Source organism: Rhinolophus ferrumequinum, chromosome X (assembly GCF_004115265.2).
Source record: "Rhinolophus ferrumequinum isolate MPI-CBG mRhiFer1 chromosome X, mRhiFer1_v1.p, whole genome shotgun sequence".
NCBI classification, from domain to species: domain Eukaryota; kingdom Metazoa; phylum Chordata; class Mammalia; order Chiroptera; family Rhinolophidae; genus Rhinolophus; species Rhinolophus ferrumequinum.
The window spans coordinates 40,657,797-40,678,930 of record NC_046284.1 but is presented as its reverse complement, the minus strand read 5'-3'; the positions used below and the strand labels follow the sequence as shown (position 1 = coordinate 40,678,930).

Here is a 21,134-nt window from a genome sequence, read left to right as displayed (position 1 = left end):
TGTTTTTGGTTTATATACCACATATCAGTGAAATCATATGGTTCTCTGCTTTTTCTGTCTGACTTATTTCGCTTAGCATCATACTCCCAAGATCCATCCATGTTGTCACAATGTTCCCATATCATCTTTTCTTACTGCCAAATAGTATTCCATTGTGTATATATATCACAACTTCTTTATCCATTCATCTATCGAAGGACATTTTGTTTGTTTCCATGTCTTGGCCTCCGTAAACAAAGCTGCAATGAACATTGGACCACACGTCTTTATGTATAAATGTTTTCAGATTTTTTGGGTAGATAACTAGGAGAGGGATTGCTGGGTCATATGGTAATTCTATTCGTAATTGTTTGAGGAACATCCACACTGCCTTCCATAACAGCTGCACCAGCTTGCAATCCCACCAAAAGTATATGAGGGTTCCTTTTTCTCCACTGCCTATCCAACACTTATTACTATTTGTCTTGATCATGATAGTCATTCTGACTGGGAGAGGTGATATCTCATTGTGGTTTTTATTTGCATTTCTCTGATGATTAGTGATGTTGAGCATTTTTTCATGTCTATTTGCCATTTGTATGTCCTCTTTGGAGAAATGTCTCTTCAGGTCCTCTGCCCATTTTTCAATTGGGTTGTTTGTTTTTTTGTTGTTGAGTTGCATGTGTTCCTTGTATATTTTGATATTAGCCCCTTATCGGAGGCACTGTTTGCAAAAATCTTCTCCCATTCAGTTGGTTTCCTCTTTGTCGATGGTTTCTTTTGCTGTGTAGAAGCTTTTAAGTTTCATATAGTCCCATTCGTTTATTTTAGCTTTTACTTCCATTGCCTTTGGAGTCAAATTCATAAAATGCTCTTTGAACCCAAGGTCCATAAGGTTAGCACCTATGTTTTCTTCTATGCAGTTTATTGTGTCAGGTCTCATGCTTAAGTCTTTGATCCATTTTGAATTAATTTTGGTACATGGTGACAGAAAGCAGTCCAGTTTCACTCTTTTGCATGGGGCTATTCAATTCTCCCAGCACCATTTATTGAAGAGGCTATCTTTCCTCCATTGTATGTTTTTTGCTTCTTTGTCAAAAATTATCTGTCCATATTTATGTGGTTTTATTTCTGGGTTCTCAACTGTATTCCATTGGTCTATGTGTCTGTTTTTCTGCCAATACCATGCTGTTTTGATTATTGTAGCCCTGTAGTACAAGCTAAAGTCAGGGAGTGTGATACCTCCAGTATTGTTCTTTTTTCTTAAGATTGCTTTGGCTATTCGGGGTCTTTTGTGGTTCCAAACAAATCTGATGATTTTTTGTTCTATTTCTTTAAAAAATGCAACTGAGATTTTGATGACGATTGCATTAAATCTGTATATTGATTTGGGTAATATGGCCATTTTAACTATGTTGATTCTTCCAATCCATGAGCACGGAATGTCTTTCCATTTCTTTGTGTCTTCTTCAATTTCTTTCAAAAATGTCTTATAGTTTTCAGCATATAGGTCCTTCACATCCTTGATTAAGTTTATTCCTAGGTATTTTACTCTTTTTGCTGCAATTGCAAAAGGAATTGTTTTTTGTATTTCTTTTTCCGAGATTTCATTGTTAGTACATAGGAATGCAATAGCCTTTTGTACGTTGATTTTGTCGTCGGCAACTTTACTGTATTTGTTGATTGTTTCTAATAGCTTTTTGGTGGAGTCTTTAGGGTTTCTATATCTAGCATCATGTCATCTGCAAAGAGTGATAATTTAACTTCTTCATTCCCAATTTGGATGCCATTTATTTCTTTCTCTTGCCTCATTGCTGTGGCAAGGACTTCCAACACTATGTTGAAAAGCAGAGGTTATAGGGGACAGCCCTGTCGTGTTCCTGAACGTAGAGCAAAGGGCTTCAGTTTTTCACCATTAATTATGACATTAGCTGAGGGCTTGTCATATATGGCCTTTATTATGTTAAGGTATTTTCCTTCTATACCTATTTTATTAAGTGTTTTAATCATAAATAGATGTTGTATCTTGTCAAACGCATTTTCTGCATCAATTGATATAATCATATGATTTTTGTCCTTTATTTTGTTTATGTAATGTATCACATTAATGGATTTGCGGATGTTGAACCATCTTTGTGCCCCAGGAATGAACCCCACTTGGCCGGGATGAATAATCTTTTTAATGCATTGTTGTATTCAATTTGCTAGAATTTTGTTTAGGATTTTTGCATCTGTATTCATCAGAGATATTGGTCTGTAGTTTTCTTTTTTTGTGTTGTCCTTACCAGGTTTTGGTATCAGGGTAATGTTGGCCTCATAAAATGAGTTAGGGAGTACTGTCTCTTCTTCAATGTTTTGGAAGAGTTTGAGCAGGATTGGTATTAGATCCTCTTTGAAGGTTTGGTAGAATTCACTAGTGAAGCCATCTGGTCCCGGACTTTTGCTTTTGGGAAGGTCTTGGATGACTGATTCCATTTCATTACTGGTGATCGGTCTGTTTCGATTTTCCAGTTCTTCATGGTTCAGCCTTGGAAGGCTATATGTTCTAAGAACTTGTCCATTTCTTCTAGGTTATTGAATTTGGTGGCATGTAGTCCTTCATAGTATTCTTGGATGATCCTTTGTATTTCTGTGGTGTCCGAGATAACTTCCCCTTTTTCATTTCTGATTTTGTTAATTAGTGTCTTCTCTCTTTTTATCTTAGTGAGTCTAGCCAATGGTTTGTCAATTTTGTTGATCTTTTCAAAGAACCAGCTCTTTGTCACGTTACTTTTTTCTATTGTTTTTTTGTTCTCTATTTCATTTAGTTCTGCTCTGATTTTTGTTATTTCCTTTCTTCTGCTGACTTTGGGTTACGCTTGTTCTTCTTTTTCTAGTTCTTTAAGGTGTAACGTGAGGTTATTTATTTGGGATTTTTCTTGTTTCTTGAGATAGGCATGTAATAATATAAATTTTACTCTTAAAACTGTTTTCGCTGCATCCCAAAAATTTTGGTAGGATGTATTTTCATTGTCAGTTGTTTCTCTGTATCTTTTGATCTCTCCTCTAATTTCTTCTTTGATCCAGTCGTTCTTTAAAAGTATGTTGTTTAATCTCCATATAGTTGTGTTTTTTCCTGCTTTCTTTTTGCAGTTGATATCGAATTTCAAAGCCTTATGATCAGAGAATATGCTTGGTATGATTTCAATCTTCTTAAATTTGCTGAGGGTGATTTTATGTCCCAATATATGGTCTATCCTAGAGAATGTTCCATGTACACTAGAAAAGAATGTATAGTCTGATGTTTTATGATGAAGTGCTCTATATATGTCAATTATGTCCATTTCATCTAATGTGTCATTTAGGGCTGCTATTTCGTTGTTTATTTTCTGTTTGGATGATCTATCCATAGCTGTCAGTGATGTATTTAGGTCCCCTAGTATAATTGTGTTTTGGTCAATTTGTCCCTTTAGGTATGTTAGTAGTTGCTTGGTGTATTTCGGTGCTCCCTGATTGGGGGCATAAATATTGATGACTGTTATGTCTTCTTGCTGTTATGTCTTCTTGCTGTTATGTCTTCTTTCTTTACCATTATGAAATGTCCATCTTTGCCTCTTGTTATCTGTTTCACCCTGAAGTCTGTTTCATCTGATATCATTAGGGCTACACCTGATTTTCTCTGGGTACCATTTGCTTGGAGTGTCAATTTCCACCCTTTCACTTTGAGTCTATGATTGTCTTTGTAGCCGAGACGTTTCTCTTGGAGGCAGCATATGGTTGTGTTTAGTTTTTTGATCCAATCTGCTACTCTGTGCCTTTTTATTGGTGAGTTCAGTCCATTTACATTTAAGGTGATTATTGATATGTGAGGATTTCCTATCATTCTATCTTTAGTATTCTGGTCAGGCTGTGTCTCCATTTTTTCAAATGGGCTTTCCTTTGTAGTTTACTGTCTTCTTTTCCCTGGCTGCCTTGAGCATTCTCTCTTTGTCGGTGATTTTAGAGAGTTTCAATACAATGTGTCTTGGAGAAGGCCTTTTGGGATTGAGGTAATTAGGCGTTCTATTTCCTTCTTGGCTTCAAGGATCCATATCTGTCCACAAATTTGGGAAGTTCTCATCAACAATTTGTTTGAATATATTCTCTGTTCCTTTCTCTCTTTCTTCTCCTTCTGGTATGCCCATTCCTCTTACTTTGCTCTTTCTGATGGAGTCAGACACTTCTTGTAGAGTTCTTTCATTTCTTTTAAGTCTCAAGTCTCTTTCTTCTTCCATCTGTGTCATTTGCAGGTTTCTATCTTCGATGTCACTGATTCTTTCCTCCATCTGTTCAACTCTACTACCTAAGCTGGTTATTTCATTCTTCATTTCTTCTATTGAGTTCTTAATCTCCAGAAATTCTGTTTGGTTCTTTTCTAAAATTTCAATCTCTTTCGTAAAATGCTCATGTTTTTCTTTGACTGTTTTTCTGAGTTCATTAAACTTCCTTTCTGTGTTTTCTTGCATCTCATTGAGTTTTTTCAGAACTGCAATCTTGAATTCTCTGGCACTTAAGTCACATATTTTCAAATCTTTAAGTTCCTTTTCTGGAGACTTTTCACTTTCTTTCTGAGCTGTTTCGTTGCCTTGGTTATTCATGGCAATTACTGATTTATTGTTTCCTTTCCTAGACATCTACAGGAGTGGCTTCTGCAACAGGTTGATAGGAAGAGGTCTTTCTTTTGTTTTCCAGTACTTGTTGGTAGAATGTTTTATTTTCTCTCCGACTGCAGCCTTTGTTTTTCTCTCTCACACGGTAGTGCTATGTTTTCTCTGCACTATTCTAGCTTATCACACAATGGGGGGATTCCCTGGGAGATGGGCTTCTCCTCTGTTAATTGTTCGCCTGGGTCACAGGGCACAGTGTCCGTGTGGGTATGCAGAGAGCTTTTGAAGTTTCAAAGGTCTTCCTGCACCAGATTCAGAGCCCGTATGTTTCAGCAGTTCTGTTTACTGCTGCAGGGATCTGCCCAGATAGGTGGGGCCAAGGGAGAGGTGAGTTGTGAGAGGTGGCCCAGAGCAATGGCGACGACCACCACCACAACCGGTCCTGCTTCCACAGCTCCCTCTCCTTTCCCAGAACTAGTTGGGCTTTGAATCAGTGTCTGTGGTCCACAGTTCTCAGAACAGCAAATATTCTCTTCTTTTGATCTGACACTGCTACTTTTCCACTTCTAGTACCTGGCACGTGGGAGCGGGGCGAGCTCTGGAGGGGTAGGAAGGGAGCGGCTAGTCTCAGTGCCTAAGGCTTCTGTTCTCTGCTCTGCAGTGAGGGCTTAAACCACCATTTTCAGCCTTCTTCCATCAGTTTTTTCTCCGAGGTCTCTGCCGTGAGCGTTGGGTTCAGCCGTGTTATATGCTGTCCCTTCAGTCCTGTGGGCCATAAGCGTAGCCCTAGCAGTCCGAGTTCTTCCCTCTCCCGCAGCTGTGGTAGTTTCGGGATGCAGCGAGCTCGGAGCACTGAGCGAGGTCTGTGTCCTGCGCCCGCAGGGCAGCTCCGTCTCCGCACTTCTCCCTTCCCTCTTCCCCCACTCGCGCGATTCACCCACCTTTAGGTGAATTCAGTAGTGGGCCTCTTCGTCTTGCCTGTCTGCTGGGCAGAGAGTCCTTTGTGGACTTATTGCTGTTCGATTATTTGTAAATTCCAGGGGAGCTTTTCAGAGGCTCACTTCATGCTGCCATTTTGATGACATCACTCACAAATTATAATTTGATGTGAGACCTCCACGTACCAATAAAGAAGGTCTCCATTGAGGAAGAAATAGCAATTCTGTTGTTTCAAATTTTATGGTTATAAATATTTTTCAAATGCATTGCTTTGATTTCCTGTGGTAATAATACTAGTTCAGTAGACATGATTTAATGATTTTGTAATTATTTTTTCCTTTAAATTTTACTTGAAGTCTTTGTTTATTTTTTCTTATTTATCTAATTGTCTTAAAAGTTAAGGATAGCAATTAAGGAAATATCTAGTTAGTTAGATTTCAGGCAGTGAGATTTCAGATAATTAACCTATTTGTAGATAAGACTATACAAAACATATGGAAAGTGTCTTTTAGTTTGGCTTTTGTCCCACAAAATATTTATTATCATCAGTTATATTATACATGAGTTTGACTAAGAATGTATCTTTTGTGCATGGACTTCCTGAATTACTTCCAATAACAATGCATCTACTTGTCATTTTCTTACGGTAGGTTGAAAAGAGAGTAAATATCCATAATTTGAAAACTACTCCATCGTTGGTTTACCTTTTATTTCAGCGTTTGAAGACAAAGTAGAGCCAAATGCTGTGCAAATAAGAATGGCATATAAACATCTGATATCCAAATGAATGAAAGCCATTTCTCTAAGATTTAATATTTTGAAATTTCCACTCTAAGGAAACAAAAAAACACAACATTTTAACTTTGTCTTTTTCAAATAACCAAATGACTAAATGTGATTGAAAATACATTGGGGAATTATCTGCATACTTTTTGGGAAAAACATGCCCCTCTGAACCATGAACACAGATAAAAATCAAGTTTGTAACCAATATAATTGGAAAGGGAGGATTCTAGTCTCATCCTTCTTAGAAGAGAAAGAATAAAGTGAAACAAATGAAAACCTGTGTTGCTTCACCACCCCCCCCCCATCCTCCCACTTTCACACTTTTCTATACATCACATTCTGTGGCCAGGATGGGATGACTTCAAATAGCCTTCAGCCTGAACACTGAGCCAGACCCACCAGAGTGTTCTTATTGGTTCACAAGGCCTGGCAACAAAGAAAACACGCTGATATATACTCTTTTCTGAAATAAAAAGTATTTGAAAGTTATCTGACTACTGAGAATGCTCAGAACCTACACCAAAGCCTTGATATCTCAGAACTTTGCTCCATTTCTTCATAAATACCAAATCATCATCTACTTTCATATCTGTTCCACTCCTCCCTGTGTTTCCTTTATCAGTAAATGTCATCATTTTCCCAGTTGCCAAAACCAGAAACCTGGAAGTCTTCAACTCCTTCTCTCATCCAATCTTTCACTTACCACTATAGCAAGGATCATGTTTCTAAATGGCAAACCTGAACTAATTTATTAACCCTTTCTTAAAACAGCACTTCGCCACCACAAAATACAATTTAATCATCTTTTTATCTTTGAAGAATATTGGTTTTATGATCAAAACTTAAAGGATTCATATCTCCACACACCTACTCAGTCAAACAACACTCTTCTGTCAAAGAAATATCACTACTCCGAGTTCTACACTTCTCTTTGAGTCTATATCTCTGGAATCAACAATTTCACAGGAAGTTAAGGATTAAAGGTCACTTATCACACCATTCAGGGACAACCTTTTTTTCTCCTACATAAATTAATTAAGCAGGATAGACCCTCTTTCCCTGTCCACCCCCTTCATCCTACCTGGTCCATCTGTAATGTTCTAATGTTGGTAGGCTTCAACTATTACATAATAGAATTTTGGGATCAAACTGTTGGAGCCAGTAGGTATATTGGAGACAATGCTAGTCAAATCCTCCTTTACATATTGGAAAACAAAACTCAAACTTGCCCAAAGTTGCACAGCAAGTTAGTAATAGAACTGGGAATATATATATATATATATATATATATATATATAATTCCCAGTCCAGTATACTTCCATCCTACTGTGCTGGATCCCACACGTTTGACTCAGGATTATGAAAGCTTTTCCTCTGGGACTCCACTATTTAAATTTTCCTTCAATTAGCTATCCAGGCTGAATCAACACTATGCTATTATTTTTCTATGTCTCATAAAATCGTAAGAGGATGCCATTTCTCTTACTGAGGTCCAATAAATCTCTCCTCAATTCCTCCCTCCTCATTCGCCAGCCCATTGCTGCCCTCTAAAGCATCTGTAAGGTAGGTTTGGTCAACATAAAGCCACAAATATTTCACAGAGCTGCTATCATAGATTGAGATGAACACACTGATTACTTTTGGATCCAAAGCAATAGATTTGACAAAGAGGAATCCTTCTATATTACTTGTTAAGACTGTGACAATTAGGCTTCCCTTCTAATGCTCTCAGAGAGACATTAAAGTTCTCTTTCCCCTATCAATCTGTCCTCAAATATTTCATAGCCCTATGTCATGTATAGCATGAATGCTAAGTAAAAAGTTAAAAATCGCTTGCTTCTCTTCTGTTTATTAGCTACTGAAATTTGACTCAGGCTATCAAATAGCATTTCCTGGATCAGCCCAATACATTTAAGCAAAGGTAGGAAAATGGATAGCTGGCTTCCTGACTCACTTATCTATAAACCCATGAAAGGAGCTCCTGAAGTACACCTAGGGTCCCACCTAGACTTTCTTACCCAAAGGAACACAAAGACAATTATTCCATGGTTTCTGGTTTATAGAATGATCATTAGTGCAATGAGGTGCTTTATATATTAGTTGGTTACCAGGAAGGACAGAGGTTTCACAAGGAGGTAGATAGAGGACCTGAAGACAAAGGGAAGATGGGGGATGGAAATGCAGACATACAAGATTTAAAACAGTTTCTGATACACTCCCCACCCCAACCCACAGTTAACAACCACTTGTCTGATCTTAACTCCTTATTTTTAAAAATGAAATACCCAGAGAGGAAGGTGAGTTGTCCAAGCTCACATAACTTATTGGTGGCAGAGATAGAACTGAGAAACACTCTCCTGTGCCTTTTCCACTGACTAGCAAATAAATGTTCTTGTTATAAGGAGTCTGTCCTGCACATATTTTATCAGAAGCCTCACCTCAAACCTTCCTCAACCTACTGTCACCACCCAAACCATCAAGCCCACCAGTTTTATCATCATGACATTTTTGGAAGAGTAATAATTCAATAAACCTTCATTGAGCACCTATTTTTTGCCAGATACTATTCCAGGTAAATCTTGTCTAATATGCAAGGTGCAAGTGACAACAGTCATAATGTCTGTAATAATATGTCCTACTATTTACTCAATATTCACAGGCACTGCCCTGCGCTAAGCACTTTATATACATTATCTCATGTAATACTCACAGTCAACTTTGGATGTATGTACTATTTTAATTCCCATCTTAAAGTCCAGAAGCTGAGACATAGAGAGATTAAACTACTTCTGCCAGTCACACAGACCATACATGGTGAAACTTAGATTTGAATCCAGTCTCATACCAGAGCCCTTGACAATAACCACTACACTTAGGCATTTTCCATACCTAAGATCAATGTGGAAGGCAATTTTCTGTTTCTACACACTCAGTTTCGTACAACACTATTGCTTAGACAGTTTCCCACTGAGAATCTCCTCGGGAATGGCAAGCCTAAAGCTATTTCCTGTTTTCAGCTTCACTCCCCCACCTCTTCAAAGCTATGCTAAACAATCTTCTAGTTCTAAGAGTTGGCTGGGATAGTCCTTGCATTATTGGAGAAACTCCAGGTACTTACCAGTAATATGGTTTCTCAAGAAATAAATTATCATAGGCAATTATCACAGGCCCTCTTTTTTTCTCCTTTCCACTTTAGAAACATTAATTAGAATCTCTAACATTTCCCTTCCTGTCTGATAATCAAGCACACTGAAAAAAATTAGACAGGTGTTCCTGAAACAGCCAGTGGCCAGGATACAGATTCCACAAGTCACAGTATAGGGGAGGTTATAGGTGAGGCTAAAAGCCATCTACAGCAAATTTAGAATCACAGCAAGGTGGTGTAAAAGCTGACAAGGCTAATTAATCTTTGAGTAAACTAATAGATATAACTGAGTAGCTTGTTATAATAAAAGGCACAATGGTATAAATAGCGACCTGGATTTCAGCCATGCCTCAACCATTAATGTGCTTAGAGGCAAACTGTCATTCAATTTCCATCTATAAAATGGAGGTAATGACGCCAGCTTGGAAGATTTGTGCTGAAGATTAAATGAGATAATGCATGTGAAAGTGCTATGAGAATAGTAAATTGCTTTATATACTTGAGAGGGATTTGCTTCTGAGCACCTTGCCACTAAGCCAAAACCTCAAAATAACTTGCTCCAACCTACACATTTGCCCCTATTAATTCAGCAAAACTGATCTGACAGTTGATAACTAGGCACTTAATATTAAACTCCAACTTCTAACACCCTTGTTGATCCATTATCTGCCTTTACTGATCTTTGTCTTAATAATAATAATTTCTTACATTTGTTTAGATTTTATAGTTTACAAAAATTTATTGAATTATTTTAACAGATCTTCAGGTGTATAACATTGGTATTGCATATTTACAATCATTAAAACTGGGGCTGAGAGGAGTGATGTGATTTGTACAAGATCCCACAGCTAGTATAATCCATACTAAAAGTTAAAAGATGGAAGGGACAAAAAAATGTTGCAAGGTGAATAATCCAGTCACCGACATAATATGGTTTTGTAGTAAAGTTCCTTCTCTGTCTTGACAAAGGGAAAAAAAAAGATTCTTCCACAGTACCTGAAATGACCACAAGTTCTTGTTTCATTTATAAAAGCAGTGACCAAGTTGCAAAGACAGATAATTATGTATTAGAAAATGAGTAATGGGTTTTTTCAATGTCACTAAAGTGTCTACTGAAACAACCACCTAAAAGTATGGGCATGTTATTTCTATTGCCACTGGGTTAGAAAAAAAATCAAGGTTATAAAGTTTGACACTTTTCATTCACATTACTAAAAATATCACCCAAAGCAATTAGAATAGGGCTTAGAGAAAAGGAAAATGGGGAAATAAAGAAGTAGAGCTTGAGGAGAGAAAAATGAACTAGCGTGATTACAAAGGCTTAAATGTCATCTATGAGAGAAATGATAAATTTATACGGCATTACATGAGAAAGCAATGACTAGGAGATCTGGGCTCTAGCACCAACTTTGTCAGGCATTTATATAATAATAATAATAATAATAATAATAATAATAATAATAATGACTATAGTTTGTTAAGCTTTTACCAGGTGTCAAGCTCTGTGCCAGATGTTTGATATTCATTAGCTCATTTAAGTCTCACCAACATTGCTAGTTACTATTAAGATTTATCCCAATATTACAGATGAGTCGTTTGAGGTTCAAAAATTTTAAGTAACTTACTCAAGCTCATAAAACTTAAGCAAGAAAAGATGTGTATACCTGATTGTAAAGATTGTGCTCATTTTAACATATAATACTATCTTTCAACGAATTTCACTTTAGTGAAGCTCAATTTCCTCTCATATAATTGTCCCTTGGATATCATTTTGTTTCATCAGTTAATCTGCTGTGTATCTATCCACAGTTTCAGGATGTGACTCAAAAGCACTGGCTTCCTGAATAACTAATCTTGTTTCAAGGAGACCATCCAACATGTACAAATGTCTATGCAGTTTCTGTAGTATGATCATGACTCAGCATCATAACCAGCACCTCTGGAACCTGCCAGGCCTTAAGACCTGACAACATGTTGAGCTCAATATATGGCTCAGTAATATTACAATCAGCTTACGACCTGGTGGTGAGTCAAACTATTTTAGATAATAACTAGCAAATATTATGTCCTGCAGTAGAGAGGTTTGGAAAAAAAAATGAAGATGACTTTGCATACTTTCAAACACAAAAAGACTTAGAATCAGACAGATGCATCACGCTCACCACTAGTCAAGTGGTATAAGTCATTTCCCACAAAAATACACAAAGAAGTTAAGCACATATTGAATCACGAAAATCACTGTAGACAAGTGAAATACAGGTAGGATCTCTTTTTAACAAATATCACTGTAACCTCCAGATAAGTATAACACGATTATATTTGTGTCCCTGCCAACATTACATACTATTGTTTATTGATATTTATAAAATATGTTCAATACATCTTGTAAAACATAGTCATCTTATTCCTTAATTCATTTTTAGATGATTGCCTGTATGACATCCTGAGTTCATTCAGGTAATGAATTTCCTAAAGCACTGTCAAAGCTAGAGAATTCTGTTTTGAGCCACTACAGCAATTGCCAGATTAACAGTGTTAATTCATGAAGCAGTTTACACACCTCAGAATCTGTCCGTAATCTGAGCAGATCGGAGCTTTATTTTTAATAATCCATCCAACATACCACCAACAGGCTTTTACAGCCTATTAAAAAAAATCCCCCTAGGTCATCAATTTCTTAACACAGGTCAAATTATGATTAAATATGCCTTATGTTCTATTCAAATACAGTCACAGATGAAGAGCAATGCAGTATCTTGAAAGACTCCACTACTCTGAAACTAACAAAACAATCTTTTCTGTTCAACACCCTTCTCCCCATTCCCAGATGCTCTTAAATACTTTTTAGCAAGCAAACACTGTGTACCCAAAATATTCACTTCACATAGCAACTTCATAAGTAAATAATAGAGTGCCCCACCCCCTCCATACTAAAAACAGAATACAAAATATACAACAGCACGTTTTACATTACTTCAGGATTATACTACCAACATGTTCTTTCATGACCATATTTTATAGGTTGGAAATACATGGAAATATGGTATTATATCACATACAGTACCATCAGTTATGGAAAAGAATGCTAACAGAAACATATTAATATTTCTATCATGTATTCATTATTCAGCATTTTTTTTGGAAGCCCGGTACTGGAGATACATCAGTGAACAAGACAAAGAACTCACCCTCTTGAAATTAACTTTCTGGTGTGGGAGACAGACAATAACCATATCAGATAATTATAAATTCTAAAGAAAAATAAAGCAGGATAATATGAAAGAAACTAATGGGGGTTTATTTTAGATTGGGTGGTCAGGGAATGCCTCTCCAAGAAAGTGACATTAAGGACCTCAATGAAGTGAGGGAATAAGCCAGGTGAAGATAGAGGAAGAATTTTCCATACAGAAGGAACAGCACATTCAAAAGCACTGAGGTGGGAATCAGCTTAGTAGTTCTAGAAATAGCAAGACCAATACAATAGGAAACAGAAAAGGTTACATGATCTCACAGATAACCACAGGGTAGAGCATGTGGCTCTTTATTTTAATATTTATTTTTAGTAAAAACAAGCAGTTGGAAATTTGTAAGCTTAGTGACATGATGTAACTTCCATTTTAAAAGGCTACTCTGTATGGAAGGAAAGGGTAGATGCAATAATCCAGGCTAGATTTGATGGTGACTTGGACCACCATCAAAGCTGATAGCAGTGGAAATGCTGATAGGATTTACTGACTGTGGAGTATCAGAGGATGATGCCTTTACTTTTGTCATGAGCAACCATATAATTGTGTAAGGGGCCGGAGGACAAGGGACAAGAGTTCAGTTTTGGATGGTTCAGTTTGAGCTGCCTGACTAAACATCCAAGGGGAGAAAATGAGTAGTCAGTTGCCTATTTGATCCTGGAGATTAGAGGCAAGACTAGAGCCATAGATATGTATTTGAGAGTCATCAGCATATACATAGTATTTAAAGCCATGGGATCAATTGAATTCACCTAGAGTATAATGGAGATAAAATTTAAAAAGAAAAAAGGGACGAAGGACTGAGATCTGGAACCTTCCAATATATAATAGAGGTCAAAGAGATGAGGAGGTACCAACAAAGGAGACTAAGGAGAGGCTAGGAAGGTAAGAGGAAAACCCAGAGTCTGTGGTGTCCCAGAAACCAAGTGGACAAAATGTTTCAAGGACAGACTGATAATGTCAAAAGCTGTTGATAGGCCCAGTAAAATGAGGCCTGGTGGAAACGTGGCCTGCAAAAGCAGCTGCAGAGATGCAGGGGATCCCAGGACGGAACAGAGAACACAAAAGCCAGGAGGTGGGCTCTTTCCCTGTCCCACAGCTGATCTCTCCCACCGAGGGGGCAGCATATCCAGCATTTGAGGCAATAACCCAGCTGAGACCTCCAGCTAGGCCCTAGGTCAGACAAAGGACACAAACTCCATACCTGGGCTCCTTCCCCCACTCTTCCAATCCTACCCCCGCCCTTCCAGAGACTTAAACTGGCCTCTGAACTGAGGAGTAGGGTCAGATTACAGAAGAGCCTTAGTGCTCAGGCTCTGGGAAGACCAGCATGCAGCTCTGACCCAGGGAAGAGGCTGGGAAGAGTGTGATTTTTGCTGGGCTAAGAGAGAAGAGACTACCCCACCCCCAGCCACCACCTTTCCTGGTCTGCGGAAAGAGTGTGAAAAGGCTGGGCTGGGAGAGAGAAGACCCCTCCATCCCCAGACCCCACCCTTTCTGGCCTGCCTAGGGCAGGGCAATTACAACTGCAGAGGCACAACCAGGGATCAGGAGCAGGCCACAGACACATCTTGGGCTTTCAGCAGCTCAGAAATCTCCCGCCCACCACACACACACACACACACACACACACACGGAAGAAGTACCCTAAGACACAGGAGAACTGGGCACAGGGCTGGTGGTGCTATTGTCAGTGCGCATATATGCAGGCAAGGGCAGAAACTGCACTGACTTTGTAGAAACTACCATCCAAACCCCTCAGCCCCACGCATCTAAATCTGCAGTTCCAACGTCACTCTGGGCACCAGGTGACCAGCTCTGCCTGCACAATACACAGAGGATTCTTTGGTACAGCAGAGGACAACCTAGAGATTACTTGGTGGGCTTAAACGAAGACTGGCACTGCTTTTTTTTTGTTTTGTTTTGTTTTATCTTTATATCTTTGATATCTTTGCCTGTGTTGAGTGTGGGTTGTCGGTTGTTTTTACATGTGAATGTATTTGATTTTTTCTTTACTGTTGTAGATGTTGTTGTGCTTGGTGATTTGCTTTGTTCTGAAATTGCCCTACCAGGGGACAGCTTAAGAGACACAAGATTCAACACACCCAGAGGCCAACTCCAGACCAAACCAGAGTACTACCAGGTTTGACCTACAAGTGACACACACAGAGGAAATTCTTTTCAGGCACAAGAGCCCATAGAAGCCAAACCACATTTAAGTGGTCAACCATCACGCAGCGGAACACCCTGCGGTGGGCAGAGCCAAGTCTCAAAACGAGTCAGTCTAGGAGTTAACCCCACCTACTCAAAAGCGAAAAGCAATTAAAGATCTTCTTTATCAGGACAATATACACAACAAAAGAGTCATATTTGGAGCACAGGCAGAGGAGAAGAAGGAAGTAGAACTAGTCAATATAAAGGACACATACTACATAAGATAACCCAGCAAGAACTAAGAACCCTAGGGATCTACCTAATACATCAAAGCAAACACAGACAGTCAGCCAGAATGGGGAAACAAAGAAACATGTCCCAAATAAAAGAACAGAAGAAACCTCCAGAAATGGAACCAAATGAAACAGAGGTAACCAACCTATCAGAGACAGAGTTCAGAACACTAATGATAAGAAAGTTTCAGGAGCTTAGAGACGACCTAAAGAAGGATATAAAAATCATAATGAACAACAAGTTAGAACTAAAGAACACAACTACTGAAATAAAGAACTCACTTGAAGAAATTAACAGCAGATTAGATGAAGCACAGGATCGAATCAGCAACTTAGAAGACAAGTTAGCAGAGATCACCCAAACAGCACAACAGAAAGAAAAAAGAATAAAAAACAATGAAGATGGTTTAAGAGACCTCTGGGGTAACATCAAGCAAAACAACATGTGCATCATAGGAACACCAGAAGGTGAAGAGAGGAAGCAAGGGATTGAGAATATATTTGAAGGAATAATGTCCGAAAACTTCCATATCCTGATAAAGGAAACCGACCTACAAGCCCAGGAAGTGCAGAGAGTTCCAACTACGATAAACCCAAACAGGTCCACACCACGACACATTATAGTTAAAATGGCAAAGCGTAAAGACAAAGAGAGAATCCTAAGAGGTGCAAGAGAAAGACAGAGGGTTACATACAAGGAAACTCCCATAACACTATCAAATCACTTTTCTACAGAATCATTTCAGGCCAGGAAGGAGTGGCAGGAGATACTCAAAGTGATGAAAAACAAAGGCCTACAACCTAGATTGCTTTATCTAGCAAGGCTATCATTTAAAATTGAAGGTCCAGAAAAGAATAAGCTAAAGGAATTTATTACCACCAAGCCCGCATTCGAAGAAATACTAAAAGGACTTCTGTAAATAGAAGAAAGATGAAAACAATCTAACTACAAATTTAAAAATGGCAATACCTATGTTCCTATCAATAATCATTTTAAATGTAAATAGATTAAATGCTCCAATCAAGAGACATAGGGTGGCTGAGTGGATAAGAAAGCAAGACCCTTGTATATGCTGTATGCAAGAGACTCACCTCAGATCAAAAGACACACAAAGGCGGAAAGTGAAGGGTTGGAGTAAGATATTTCATGTAAATGGAAATAAGAAAAAGCTGGAGTTGCAATACTTATATCTGACAAAATAGAATTTAAAATGAAGAACATATTAAAAAACAAAGATGGGCACTATATAATAATAAAGGGATCGATCCAACACGAGGACATAACCCTAGAAAACATCTATGCACCCAACATAGGAGCACTTAAATATATAAAACAGATATTGACTGACATAAAGACAGAAAACAACAGTAACTCTATCACAGTAGGGGACTTCAACACACCTCTGACAACAAGTGACAGGTCTTCCTGACAGAAAATCAATATGGAAACAACGGCCTTAAATGATACATTGGACCACTTGGATTTAATTGATATTTTCAGAGCGAAATGCTAAACCCTAAAGCTGCAGAATACACGTTCTTCTCAAGCACACATGGAACATTTTCCAAGATAGATCATATGTTAGGCCACAAAACAACTCTTGATAAATTTAAGAAAATTGAAATCATACCAATTGTTTTCTCTGACCACAGTGCTATGAAATAAGAAATGAACTACAGGAAAAAAAAAACTAGAAGACACACCAATTCATGGAGGCTGAATAACATGCTACTAAATAATGAATGGGTCAACCAGGATATCAAGGAAGAAATCAAAAGATATCTTGAGACAAACGAAAATGAAAACACGATGACCCAAAATCTATGGGATGAAGCGAAAGCAGTCCTAAGAGGGAAATTCATAGCATTGCAAGCCTACCTAAAGAAATAAGAAAAATCACTAATCAACAGTTTATCTTCACACTTAAGGGATTTGGGAAAAGAACAGCAAAATAAGCCCAAAGGGAGCACAAGGAAGGAGATAATAAAGATCAGAGCAGAAATAAATGAAATAGAAACCAGAAAAACAATACAAAAGATCAATGAATCCAAGAGTTGGTTCTTAGAGAAGATAAACAAAATCGACAAACCTTTAGCCAGACTCATTAAAAAAAAGAGAGAGAGGACCCAAATTAATAAAATCAGAAATGAAAGAGGAGAAGTGACAACGGACACCGCAGAAATACAAAAAGCTTTAAGAAGTTACTATGAGCAACTATATGCCAACAAATGTGACAATCTGGAAGAAATGGACAATTTTCTAGAGGCGTACAACCTTCCAAGGCTAACTCAAGAAGAAACAGAAAACCTGAATAGACTGATTACCAGCAGGGAAATTGATTCAGTAATCAACAATCTCCCAACAAACAAAAGCCCTGGACCAGATGGCTTTAGAGGTGAATTTTACAAAACGTTCAAAAAAGAATTATCACCTATTCTCCTCAAGCTCTTCCAAAAAATCCAGAAGGAGGGAAGGCTCCAAACATTTTTTAAGAAACCACTATCACCCTGATCCCAAAATCAGACAAAGACACCACAAAAAAAGAAAACTACAGGCCAATATCTCTAATGAACATAGATGCAGAAATCCTCAACAATATATTAGCGAGCAGAACTCAGCAATACATTAAAAAGATCATACACCATGATCAAGCGGGATCCCTGGTATGCAAGGATGGTTCTACATCTGCAAACCAATTAATGTGATACTTCACATTAACAAAATGAAAAATAAAAATCACATGATCATATCAATAGATGCAGAAAAAGCATTTGACAAAATCCAGCAGCCATTTACGATAAAAAACCCTTAACAAAGTGTGAATAGAGGGATCATATCTCAACACAATAAAGACCATGTATGATAAACCCACAGCTAACATCATACTCAATGGGGAAAAGCTAAAACCATGCCCATTAAGATCAGGAGCAACACAAGGTTGCCCACTTTCTCCACTTCTATTAAACATAGTGCTGGTAGTTCTAGCCTCAGTAATCAGACAAGAAAAAGAAATAAAAGTCATCCAAATCGGTAAGGAGGAAGTAAAATTGTCATTATATGCAGATGACATGATACTATATACATAGAACCTTAAAGACTCCACCAAGAAACTATTAGAGCTGATAGATGAATTTAGTAAAGTAGCAGGATACAAAATTAATATTCAGAAATCATTTGCATTTGTATATACCAATAATAAAACATCAGAAGAAGAAATTAAAAAACAATCTCATTTACAACTGCTTCAAAGACTATAAAATACCTGGGAATAAATTTAACCAAACAAGTAAAAGATCTGTACTCAGAAAATTATAAGACACTGAAGAAAGAAATGAAAGAAGATACAAATAGATGGAAACACATACCATGTTCAAGGATAGGAAGAATTAATGTAGTTTAAATGTCCATACTGCCTTAGGCAATATACATATTCAACGCAATTCCTATCAAACTACCAACAACGTTTTTCACAGAAATAGAACATATAATCCTAAAATTTATATGGGGCCATAAAAGACCCCGGATAGCCTCAGCAATGTAGGGAAATAAGAACAAAGTGGAAGGTATAATGATACCTGACATCAAATTATACTACAAGGCTACAGTAATCAAAACAGCATGGTACTGGCATAAAAAACAGACACATAGATCAATGGAAAAGAATAGAGAGTCCAGAAATAAATCCATGCCTATATGGCCATTTAATCTATGACAATGGAAGCAAGAATGTACGGTGGGGTAAAGACAGTCTATTCAATAAATGGTGCTGGGAAACCTGGACAGACACATGCAAAAAAATGAAGCTGGACCACCTCCTTACATCATATACAAAAATAAATTCAAAATGGCTTAAAGACTTAAATGTAAGATCTGAAACCATAAAATTCCTAGAAGAAAATATAGGAAGAAACTTCACAGATATTACCCAGAGTAAGATTTTTACTGATATATCCCCTCGCGCAAGGGAAGTAAGAGAAAAAATAAACATGTGGGATTACATCAAATTAAAAAGTTTTTCACAGCAAAGGAAATTATCAATAAAACAAAAAGGAATCCTACTGAATGGGAAAAGATATTTGCCAATGATATATCTGATAAGGGATTAATATCACAAATTTATAAAAAACTCACTCAACTCAACTCCAAAAAAACAAACGACCCAATTAAAAAATGGGCAGAGGACATGAAGAGACAATTTTCTAAAAAGGACATACAGATGGCAAACAGACATATGAAGAAATGCTCGACCTCACTAACCATCAGAGAAATGCAAATAAAAACCACAATGAGATACCACCTCACCCCAGTCAAAATGGCTATCATCAATAAATCAACAAACAACAAGTGCCGGCGTGGATGTGGAGAAAAGAGAACCCTTGTGTATTGTTGGTGGGATTACATATTGTTGCAGCCAATATGAAAAACAGTATGGAGGTATCTCAAAAATCTGAAAATGGAACTACCTTATGATCCAGCAATTCCACTCCTAGGTATCTATCCAGAGAAATGTTTATTGCAGCACTATACACAATAGCCAAGACATGGAAACAACCGAAATGCCCATCGGTAGATGACTGGATTAAGAAACTGTGGTACATTTATACAATGGAGTATTACGCAGCCATAAAGAAGAAAGAAATCTTACCATTTGCAACAACATGGATAGACCTAGAGGACATTATGTTAAGTGAAATAAGTCAGACAGAGAAAGACAAATATCATACGATCTCACTTATATGTGGAATCTAAAGAAAAGAATAAGTGAATGAACGAATCAGAAACAGTTTTGGAGACATAGAGGAAAAACTGAGGGTTGCTAGATGGGAGGCGTGGGGATAAGCGTGAAAGTGAGGGGATTAGAAAACATTCAGTAACTACAAGATGGCCACGGGATTTTGAAAATTAATTTGGGGAATGTAATCTATAATGTTGTAGAGATTTTGTAGGGTATCCAATGGACACTTGTCTCATTAGGGAGAACACCTCAGGGATGATGTAGACGCTTGATCACTGCACTGTACACCTAACGCTGAAGCTGATTAATAATGAAGGTCAACTACAAGTTTATATATATATATATATGTGTATATATATATATATATACATATATGTGTATATATATATGTATATGTATATACTTACAAGAAGCGGAGTACAACATTGGAAATAGAGACAGTGGAAATGTAATGGCTCTGTGCGATGTCAGAGGGATAGGGGATTGGGGGAGGGGGGTTCACACAGTGTGATGGATATAAATGATAAACCTAAGTATTACTTTGTCTTGTGCACCTGAAACTAATAGAAAAATAAATGAGGCCTGACAATGACCTAATGGAATTAGCAAACTGGAGATAATTGGTGATATTGATAAGGTAACATGTAGAATTAAAGTGGGTTCAGGAAAGACTGGAAGGGTAAAAATTGGAGATAATGAGTATAGATAACTCTCTTGACAAGTTTACTATGAAGGGCCATAAGGTGCTCTAAACAAAAATAAATTACGCATTTCTTCCTTCTTGAAAAAAAAATCACTTATTTCTTCTTTCTTGAAAACATGAATAGAAAACATCTCAAATAAAGGCTTGCTCCTGCTCTTTCTTAGATTTTTGCCAAACATGTTTAGTAACGGTGGGTGTTCTTATTTGAGGGACACAGGTCAGAGTACTTTAGGATTGTACTTATCAAAGCGTACCATACCAAAGCAGAACACTTTTCTGAGACAATTAAAAACTACCAAAGTGTGCCAGCCTGGTGGCCCAGGCGGTTAGAGTTCCATGCTCCTAACTCCAAAGTCTGCCAGTTTGATTCCCATATGGGCCAGTGGGCTCTCAACCAAAAGGTTGCCAGTTCAATTCCTCGAGTCCCGCAAGGAACGGTGGGCTCTGCCCCCTGCAACTAAAATTGAACATGGCACCTTGAGCTGAGCTTCCGCTGAGATCCTGGATGGCTCAGTTGGTTGAAGCACGC

The 21,134-nt window shown here is 37.7% G+C and overlaps 1 protein-coding gene across 1 annotated transcript in view; it reads right to left on the bottom strand.

The window, feature by feature from the left end:
• The window catches only part of IL13RA2 (interleukin 13 receptor subunit alpha 2), a 69,417-nt gene that overhangs the window by 16,164 nt on the left and 32,119 nt on the right, over positions 1–21,134 (bottom strand). Inside the window, exons 4-5 of the mRNA XM_033114514.1 lie at positions 6,651–6,755; positions 6,248–6,374 (exon numbers count right to left, since the gene is read on the bottom strand). Of these exons, the coding sequence (XP_032970405.1) occupies positions 6,248–6,374; positions 6,651–6,662 (139 nt within the window). The 5' untranslated portion in view covers positions 6,663–6,755. The remainder of the gene's footprint in view (positions 1–6,247; positions 6,375–6,650; positions 6,756–21,134) is intronic.